This window comes from Myotis lucifugus, unplaced genomic scaffold (assembly GCF_000147115.1).
Source record: "Myotis lucifugus unplaced genomic scaffold, Myoluc2.0 scaffold_4, whole genome shotgun sequence".
In the NCBI taxonomy this organism is placed as follows: Eukaryota; Metazoa; Chordata; class Mammalia; order Chiroptera; family Vespertilionidae; genus Myotis; species Myotis lucifugus.
In genome coordinates this window covers 22,315,962-22,326,591 of record NW_005871052.1, presented here as the reverse complement: position 1 = coordinate 22,326,591, position 10,630 = coordinate 22,315,962, and the positions used below count along the sequence as shown (strand labels likewise).

The 10,630-nt window shown below is 42.5% G+C and overlaps 1 protein-coding gene across 2 annotated transcripts in view; it reads right to left on the bottom strand.

Moving 5' to 3' along the window:
- Positions 1 to 10,630, bottom strand: part of SYTL5 (synaptotagmin like 5) — a 238,301-nt gene that overhangs the window by 40,927 nt on the left and 186,744 nt on the right. For both annotated transcript variants that reach the window (XM_023763930.1, XM_023763935.1), the window contains 2 exons: positions 4,692 to 4,800; positions 1,955 to 2,087 (listed from right to left, as the gene is read on the bottom strand). In XM_023763930.1, coding sequence (XP_023619698.1) covers positions 1,955 to 2,087; positions 4,692 to 4,800 — 242 coding nt within the window. The remainder of the gene's footprint in view (positions 1 to 1,954; positions 2,088 to 4,691; positions 4,801 to 10,630) is intronic.

The window sequence follows — 10,630 nt, the reverse complement described above, 5'->3', positions numbered from 1 at the left end:
GTCTACTGATGAAACGTGCAGGGTGTCCTTTATGCAGCTATGTCATTCTTCATTTCTCCTTGATTCATATCCATTTGTGTATTTCCCATTCAGCTCATTATAATTTTCATTCAGTGCTTGTAATTCTCAGACAGATGTTTTAGCATCTTTATAACCATTACTTTGAATTCTTTATCTCACAAATTATTTGCCTACATTTCATTTAGTTCCTTTTCTCATGATTCCTCTTTATGTCTTTCCTTTGTGGATTGTTTCTTTGTCTCCCCTTTTTTTGCTGTTCCTTTGTATTTTTTTTTCCATGTATTAGATCAAATTGCTATGTCACCCAATTTTTTTGGAGGTACTCTTATGTAGTAGGTGTTTTGTGGGACCCAGTGGTACAGTCTCTATCTCCTGAGCTGGGTGTTCTAGGAAAGCCCCTTACTTGAGTTATTTGGGTTCTCCTGATGCAGTTGGGACTTGAATGTTATTGTCCCATTTGTGGATGGAGTCTCCTTACAGGTTGTCTGACTATGTGGCTCACCCCAACCTTGCCATGCAAGCTGTTGTGGATGTGCTCAGGGTTCTAGCTCCCAAAGCAAGAGTCACCTGCAAGGTCCCACTGGCATGCAACTCACTACACAGTCCTGGAGCCTGCACCAAGGTGGCCAGTGACTCTGTGACTCACTGTGGGGATCCTAGAACCCACGGAGAGGGTCTCTTTCTAGGTCCCGCTGGTATGCTGCTCACTGCGCAGGTGCAGTGGGTCTAGGGTAGTGTCCAATGCCAGTCTGGTTGGTGGTGAAGCTGTACTCTTAGCCACCACTGCTCTCCCCCTTCAAGATGGCATGGTTTCCATGCCATCGCCATGGCCTTCCAGGCAGTGTCTGTGGCAATAACAGGGGCTCTTTGTCCAGGAGAGTCTGATCTGCCAGCCCCTGAGACTCCTGTGAAATCTAACTGTCCCTCATAGACAAACACACAAACCATGCACATTCACACATTCCCCTCTCACTCCCTTACTCATTCACACTCTCACCCTCACTCCCATCCTGCCAGCCATCATGCTCTATTACTTTACTTTTTATTGGTTTTATCAAAGTTAGAAGGTGTGAGGGTAAAGGTTTGCCTCGTTTTCTTGTAGGAAAAATTATACTTTTCAAAGAAGAATTGGGGAGAGGAATAATACTACCATATGATTTAAAAATTAACCTCATGGGAATCTGTTTGGTCTCATGTCTTTTATGGCACTCCATGAAAACCAAGACCATATCTTATTTCTGATACTGCAGTACTTACTTCTTGGTACATGTGCATATAAGTGCTTGCTTGAATGAATAAAAAATAGCCTTCTGATTCTAGTTCCTCTAAATATGGAAAAAATTCTCATATAAAAATCAAGAGATATTTATTGTTTGGGTTGCCTAGAATTGGCAAGACTGTCCATTTAAATGACTTGTATTCCCTCAAGAAACTTCCTTGTGCTCCATAAAGTGAGCACAAATTTCTAGCAGGCATCACAGACCTTCTCCAAAGCACTGTGCAGTGGCTATCTCTGGGGAGGATGCTCTGAGAAATCCACTTTTTACTATTTTACCCAAGGGAGCAACACCCCAAGTATCTAATATTTTTGTTGTTGTTGCATATTTCCAGCACAAAATGATAATAAATCACAATAAAATTATATTAAACATAGAAAATCATACTTTCCCCTCCTTTAAAAAATAAATTGCCCATGAAAATTTACCAGTCATGAAGGTGAAAGTGATGGGAATTCCTGAAATATGCTGGAAGCAAGCTGAAAGCTAGAAAAAGTAATTCCCTCTATTCTCATATAGTTTTATATGTAAGAGTCAGCATTTCAGAGTAGCTCTTTCTTAGTACATTTCAAATAAGAACATATCGCTGTCTCATGTATCACAGATAATTTCATTTCCCATGAGGTATCATCTAAAATGACCTAAAACAAAATTACCCCTTCACAAAGCTATCTGAAGTGCCTCCTGACTTCACCACTGTCAAATTCTTTGCTTCTTTGATGAGCACTTCTAGTATTCCTCCAGAGAGTACAGGTGGTTTCTTCGTTCCCCTTTTAAAGGTCTTCTTTCCTGTGTGAGCTATCAAAATGAAAGGGAGAGAGAGAGAAGGAGGAGGAGGAGGAGGAAGAAGAAGAAGAAGAAGAAGAGGAGGAGGAGGAGGAGGAGGAAGAAGAGGAGGAGGGAGATAGATCATGAGTTCCACTTAAAAATTTACTAAAAAATACTAAGATTTATTTCATTTGTTAATTGAATCAGGCCTTAACACATAGTTACCTTTTTATTAGGTTTTGTGAGAACACTTAAGATTTACTCTTTTAGCCAATTTCAAATATACAATATAATACCATTAGGTATAGATACAATGCTGTACATTAGCTCTCCAGAACTTATTCTGCCCTAAAGTGAAAGTGTGTACCCTTTGAGCAACTTCTCCCTATTCTCCCCTTGCCCAAGCCCCAGGTTACCACTGGTTTACACTCTGCTCCTATGAGTTTGACTTTTTTTAGATTTCACATATAAGTGAGGTCAGACAGTATTTTTATCAATTACATCTCAATAATGCTGGGGAGGGGAAATAAATTTTATGCTATGATTCTAAGGCCTTCCAGGGTTTGTGAGGAAATCCCCCAGAAAGATACATGATCTTCTTTGGGGGCAAACTTCATTTGAGGTTCTGTATCACTTTCCAACTATATATGAATTTAAGCTAAGGTGGATTGTATTTTGACACAGTGACCACAAATATTGAATTTTCCAAAGCTACAGTTTCACATTAATAACAATAATATTTCAGATTGCAGACTTAAGTATGGAACAGATATCTTAATATTATTGTATATTTTTCCATGTATTGATTTAATTTATTTTTACTCTGTTGGATTTCGTCTAGATAGGTCTTTCATTTGTGTTTGTTGGGAAAAATAAACAAATAAATTTAAAACTTTAAGTACTACCCTGCAAAGTATCTTTTCACAGACTATAAAAGAATAAAATGCAAATGATCCTGAGAGTTGCCTGAGCCACATTCCTGCTCTCATTGGAAAATAACTACAATGAAAACCACACACAAGCATCAAGACTCTAAAAGAGAAAATTCCATAACTCTCTTCTTTGAAATTTTAGTCTTGTAAATTGTCATCTCCATGCAGGGCTAGTTCTTTATAAGGGCTATAGCCCAGGCACAATTATATTTTTGAGTGAAAGAACACTCTTTCTACATCCCATCTATAAATATTAAAGCCTAAGCGACCGTTAAGACCAAACGACCAGAACGACTGGAACGACTGGTCGACCAGTCACTATGATATGCACTGACCACCAGGCGGCAGACACTCAATGCAGGAGCTGCCCCCTGGTGGTCAGTGAACTCCCACAGTCAACCTCCCATGGCCCCTCCCCCCAGCCAGCCAACCTCCCACAGCCCAGCCTCCTGGCTGGCTGACCCCCCTGATCAAACCCCAATGGGGGGCTGGTCGGCCAACCTCCCATGACCCCTCTTCCTGGCCGGCCAAACTCTTGCAGCCCCTCCCCCAAGCCAGCCAACCTCCTGTGGCCCTTCCCCCTGGCTGGCCAACCTCCCGTGGCCTCTCCACCCTCCCCACCAGCCAACCTTCTGTGGCCCCTCCCCCCAGCTGGCCAACCTCCCATGGCCCCTCACCCTGGCCGGCCCCCCAATAGGCCTCGATCACCAGCCAGACCGAGGGATCGCACCGGTGCATGAATTCGTACACTAGGCCTCTAGTTTCTATTATAATGAAATGTGCTCAACATGAATAATAACCACCACCACCTTTATTTAGTACAGTTTTAAGCAGTTTCATAAATGAACCTACAGTGGGGCCTTGACTTACGAGTGTCCTGACTAACGAGTTTTTTGAGATAGGAGCCGTCTCTCGGCAGATTTTTTGCTTTGAGTTACGAGCTAAAATTTGGGTTATGAGCCAGCTTCAGATACCCCACTGCTAGTTGGCACAGCGAACGTCACAGTGAACGCCACAACATCAGCCCAGCATCACGTGTCTCACTAGTTCACTTTTTGATTTGACATACGAGTAATTTGAGTTACGAGCTCTGTCACGAAATGAATTAAACTCGTAAGTCAAGGCCCCACTGTATTTAATCCTTGCAATGTCCTTATGAAGTTAAGGAAACTGAGGCCGAGATATAGTAAGTTACTTACACAGGGTCACAATGAAGAGAGTGATAATGAATGGAAGGATAGAGGAGACTGCCTATAGGAGTTGATGGAAGGAGAAAAACAAGAGGGATTTAAAAGTTGACTCCATCTGGATTTTTCCTTTATATTCTGTGTTCTAGATCAGCACTTCCTCAAGACTTGCTGGGTAGCTGTGAATGTCATTAAGCCATACAGCAGCTATCTATACCTCCCCTCTCTGCAGACAACTCCCCCCCTCCCCAGGGAAGATCCTATATCTCTGGGACTTCACAGAAACAAATGTTGCCATTAAGACTGGTTTCTATGTATGAACTTAAAATCCCATACCCTTCTCCATATATAGTACATCTCAACTCTCCTCAAAAGCCAGTGACACCTAACCCTTTACATTTCATGTGTGTAATGCAAAAATAACATAGTCCAAAGAATCTCTGATCCCTATTCTCACACTTCTAGAACAAAATGTTCTTGATTAAAGGCATTTATTTTTACTTTACCTTGAAGTTGTCCTGGTGGGAACATCAGGTATTCATCTGGGGGAATATATCGTAAAACAACTGTCAGCTCTCCTTTGTATTGAAGTCCAATGTCAGTAGATAATTCCATCTGGCCAAGGGAAGACATATAAAAAGAAAAAGTGAAAATGCTTGTTTTGTTATTTTGTAGCCCATGTTTGTACAACATTTACTTGGTGATTTAAATGTGAGAATCCATTCCCATTCAACTATGTTATCACTTACTGGTTTAAGAGATGTCTTATGTATGAGAAAAGAGAGGCTGGAAACTCTAAGAAGGCATTTACATATAACTTTTAACATTAAATTAAAAAGAATTTGAGAGGAGATGTGTAATACACATTTGGTCAGTTAATAGATACTGAATGCCTGTGATGCATTGAGGACTGGACCATCACTGAACATTCATATAGTTTGGGGTATGAGGCAGGGATAAAGATGTCACTGAAGATAGCCTCATAAGGTACTTCTTCCTGTCTGTCCTAGATGTCCCAAGGCTTTCATAAGTGACTAAGAAGGGGAAAGTAAGCAGTAATGCTTGATTCACATTGGGCTACCAGCCACCAATTATAATTCACATCACTAAAATTCAATGTGGAAAAACTAATTCACTAAAACATTGCTGGTGGAAATGTAAAATGGTGTAGCCAATCTGGAAAATAGTTTGGCAGTTTCTTAAAAGACTAAATATGTAACTGCCATACAACCTAGCAATTGCACTTGTGGGCATTTATACTAGAGAAATAACAGATTATATGCACATAAAAACCAGTCCACAAATATTTGTATCATCTTTATTTATAACTAGTAGCCCAGTGTACGAAACTAGTGCACATTAAAAGGGAATTAATTAGTGGAAATATATTAATATTGCTGTTTGCCCTTTCTCTATAATAGAAGTGTGAGAGATGAAAGGAAATTGGTAAAATGTATATGAAAATAATATATAAATTTATTAATAAATAAACAGTAGCAAAAGGATATAACAACAGAGGCATAATATAAAACCAACAAACACATGATATAAAAACAACAGTGATGCAAACAATGACTGATAAAGTGATTAAACTTATTCTAATATCTCCCTGTACACCACATTAAAAGTGAAAACACTTTCAGAGTGCTTGACTAATTTCCCTTGTGCTGAAGTATTTAGAACTTTAACTTTAACGTCACATGCTCTTTGAACTTGAGAGAAAGCAACATATAACTGACCATGTGCGGAAACGGGTTCAGGTAGGAATATGCCTACTCTGTCTAGAGTTTGTCCTTGTGATTTATTAATAGTTATCACAAATGCTGGCATCACGGGAAACTGTTTTTGAATCAATTTAAATGGGAGGCCAGTGTCAGATGGGGCCAAATCAATTATTGGAATCAGAACAACCTCTCCCTCTGCAGATCCTGTTAATACTTCAGCTTCGATAATGTTAGGTTGTAATCTTTTGATAATAAATCTGGTACCATTACAAAGACCCCATTTACTATTAAGATTTCTCAATAGTATGATGGTTGCACCCACTTTCTTTTCTTTTTTTTGGTTTCTAAGTGTATTTTATTTATTATTATTATTATTTTTTATTGCTTAAAGTATTACAAAGAGTATTACATATGTCTCCTTGTTTTTTTCCCAGCCCTTGACAATCCCCCGGCCTCCCCTACCCCCCAGTGTCTTATGTCCATTGGTTACGCTTATATGCATGCATACAAGTCCTTCGGTTGATCTCTTACCCCCCTCCCTCCTGCCCCCCAACCCTCCCCGGCCTTCCCGCTGTAGTTCGACAGTCTGTTCGAGGCAGCTCTGCCTCTGTATATATTTTTGTTCAAAAGTTTATTATGGTCTTTATTATCCATAAATGGGTGAGATCATGTGGTTATTTTCCTTCATTGACTGGCTTATTTCACTTAGCATAATGCTCTCCAGTTCCATCCATGCCGTTGCAAATGGTAAGAGTTCCTTCTTTTTTACAGCAGCATAGTATTCCATTGTGTAGATGTACCACAGTTTTCTAATCCATTCATCTACTGATGGGCACTTAGGCTGTTTCCAGATCTTAGCTATGGTGAATTGTGCTGCTATGAACATAGGGGTGCATAGATCCTTTCTGATTGGTGTTTCTGGTTTCTTGGGATATATTCCTAGAAGTGGGATCACAGGGTCAAATGGGAGTTCCATTTTTAGTTTTTTGAGGAAACTCCATACTGTCTTCCAGACCACTTTCAATTTTAATTTATGACACAGCATTCCCAAAGGAGTAATACTATTAAGAAACTTGATGGGAAAATTTTCCTTTTCAGCATCATCTGTGGAATCAATGGAATCATCACTCAAATATATGTGAAAATCTCCATCGAGTATATCCAAAATTTCTTCATTTACTTTTTGAACGTGCTCATTTTTTGGACAAAGAATTGCACGTTTAGATATATTTTTAATATTATCTATAGATATAGTATTTCCAAAGATAGCTTCAATAATAGATCCATTACAAATCATTTCACAGATTTCAATAATATCCATTCCTAAATGAAAACTGCTATCATTTGCCATCTCCAAGTTTTACTAACCATTCACTATAATCAGAATCCTCTGATCTCATATTTGTTGTAAGAGACAACTTTCTGAAACATCCCCAAACATTGCAGTACTTTAAACTCGTTTGTACTATGGCTGATTGCATAGCATGTGGTACAATACTGAGACATTGTCAAAAATCCCCTCCAAGAAGGAGAACTTTCTCACCAAATACAACATTCAAATTTCTCTTAGTAATCTGTCTATGGCGTTTATAGCATGACTGGGTGCCATGGTGCATTCATCAATAATGAGAAATTGGGCCTTTTTAATAGTTTTAGCAACTTCACTGTTTATATCGAGTCTAGAAATTGAAGTTTCATTTAGTGGAATGGGTAATTTATATTGGGAATGAAAGGTGCTTCCATCGAGAAGTAAATTTGCAGCAATTCCTGTAGACGCTGTGGGTAAAACAGTACTACCATGACCTCTAATATAATGTATTAAAACTTTATAAAAATACGCATCCATGCTCCGAGGGCCGATTCCTGCCTTAAACCTCGCCCTTACCAGAAACAGCTCAGAGAGGGCGCAGCTGTGGCTAAGAGAACCCAGGACTTAGTGTGTCCACACTCTGAGGGCGAGTTCCTGCCTGAAACCTTGCCGCCCTCCTGGGAAACAGCTCAGGGAGGGTGCAGCTGTTTCCAAGACAACCCCTGCAGGACTAACTTCCTTCCGTTTGGTCAAGCCTCGGTCATGCTGTTACACCCAGGGTTTTTATATAAATAGACTAGAGGCCCGGTGCACAAAAATTTGTGCACTTGGGGGGGAGGGGGGGTCCCTCAGCCCGGCCTGTGCCCTCTCGCAGTCTGGGACCCCTCGGGAGATAACGACCTGCTGGCTTAGGCCTGCTCCCAGGTGGCAGAGGGCAGGCCCAATCCCTAGGTGCAGCCCCTGGTCGGGCTCAGAGCAGGGCCGATTGGGGAGTTGGGGCGCCGCCCCTTGTCATGCACAGAGCAGGGCAGATCGGGAGGTTGCGATGCCACCCCTAGTCACGCTCAAGGTAGAGCCGATTGGGGGGTTGGGGCACCACCCTCTGTCACACTCAAGGCAGGGTCGATGGGGAGGTTGCGGCCCCACCCCCTGTCATGCACAGAGCAGGCCCGATCAGGGGGTTGGGGGCGCTGCCCCCTGTCACTCACAGAGCAGGGCCCATCAGGGGGGTTGGGGGCTCCGTACCCTGTCACACACAAGAGCAGGGTTGATCAGGGGGGTTGGGGGAGCTCCCCCCTGTCACACACAGAGCAGGGTTGATCAGGGGGTTGGGGAGCTCCCCCCTGTCACACACAGAGCAGGGTGGATCAGGGGGTTGGGGCACTGCCACTGTCACACTCAGGGCAGGGCCGATCAGGGGGTTGGGGCGCCGCAACTGTCACACTCAGGGCAGGGCCGATGTGGAGGTTATGGCTCTACCCCGTCACACACAGAGCAGGGCCCATGGCGGGGGGGGTTGGGGAGCCACACCCTGTCCACACAGAGCAGGGCCGATCAGGGGGTTGGGGCGTCGCACCCTGTCACACACAGAGCCGCAGGCAAATCAGGGGGTTGGGGAGCTCCCCCCTATCAGGCACAGAGCAGGGCTGATCAGGGGGTTGGGGTGCCTTCCCCTGTCACGAACAGATCAGGGCGGATAGGGAGGTTGTGGCCCAGCCCCCTGTCACACACAGAGGTGCAGGGCAATCAGGGGGTTTGGTTGCTGCCCCCTGTCACGCTGATCCCAGTGCCAGGAGGCATATTACCCTTTTACTATATAGGATAGAGGCCTGGTGCATGGGTGTGGGCCGGCTGGTTTGCCCTGAAGGGTGTCCTGGATCAGGGCGGGGGTCCCGCTTGGGTGCCTGGCCAGCCTCGATGAGGGGATGATGGCTGTTTGCATCTGGTCACACCCCCTTCAGGGTGGGGGTCCCCACTGGGGTGCCTGGCCAGTCGGGGTGAGGGGCTGAGGGCTGTTTTCAGGCTGGCGGGTGACTGAAGCTCCCAACCTCTCCTTTTTTTCTTTTTTTTTAAATTCTGGGCAAGCTTTAGCTCTGAGGCTTGGCTCCAGCTCTGAGGCCTCTGCTGCTGAAAGCAGGTATCTGGTTTGTTTGGGTTCTATAATTGTAACACTGTTGCAGTCCTGCTCACTCCAGCTCTGACGGCTGAAAGCAGGTTTCTGGGGTTTTGTTTAGCTTCTATAATTGCAACAATGTTTCTTAAACTGCAGCTCAGAGGCCGGCAAGGCAGGCAGGGAACCTTGGCTTCCTCCATCACTGGAGCAAGCAAGCCTCCTTTTCGCTTCAGTGCCTGGCTGCCAGCCGCCATCTTGGTTGGCAGTTAATTTGCATATCCTGCTGATTAGCCAATGGGAAGCGTTCGGGGGTATGGTCAATTTGCATGTTTATCTTTTATTAGATAGGATAGTAACCCACTGGAAACTACCTAGATGTCCCTCAAGAAGTGGATGGTTAAATTAACTGTGATATATCCATACCATAGAATACTACTCAGCAGTAAAAAGGAATGACTATTGATATACACAACAACTTAGATCTCTAGAAAAGTATGCTGAGTTACAAAAAGACAGTCTCAAAAGATGCACACTATACAGTTCCATTTATATGACATTCTTAAAATGATAAAGTAATAGGTATGGAGAACAGATTAGTGGTTGCCAGAAGTTAGGGATGGGCATGGCAGGAGGGACGTGGGTGTCATTATAAAAGAACATGAGGGATTTTGTGATAATGGAACTGTTCTATAACTTGGCTGTGTGGTGGATACACAAAGCTACACATGTGGTAAACTGGCATAGAAATAAATATATAAGCACACACACAAATGAAAATTGAGGAAATCTGAATAAAATTGATAGGTTATATCAATGTCAGTATCTTGACTGTGATGTTGAGGGAAACTGGGTAATGGCTATATAAGTTCTCTCTGTATTACTTATTATAACTTTATGTTGAACGATAGTCATCCTAAAATCAAAAGTTTAAATAAAAAAAATGCAAATCAAAAACATATGTTCTGTAGGCCTCCCCCTTGCCACTGAGTCAACTGAACTTTAATTCTTCATAATTAGGGTAAGAAAAGTAATGTAGTTTCTAAGGATCTTCATTAAGAAATCTGACTCCTTAGTACTGAGCCAAGAATGTGAGAACTACTCTCTTCTGAGAGAAGACAGACTGAAAAAATTCAGAAACCTAAAAATTCACAGCAAAGCCAGAAGCTGTTCAAGCCTCAGGAAAAAGAAAGAAAGAAAGAAGAAAGGAAGAAAGAAAGAAAGAAAGAAAGAAAGAAAGAAAGAAAGAAAGAAAGAAAGAAAAAGAAAGAACCAAAAGGAATCCTTGTCTGACTGTCTTTC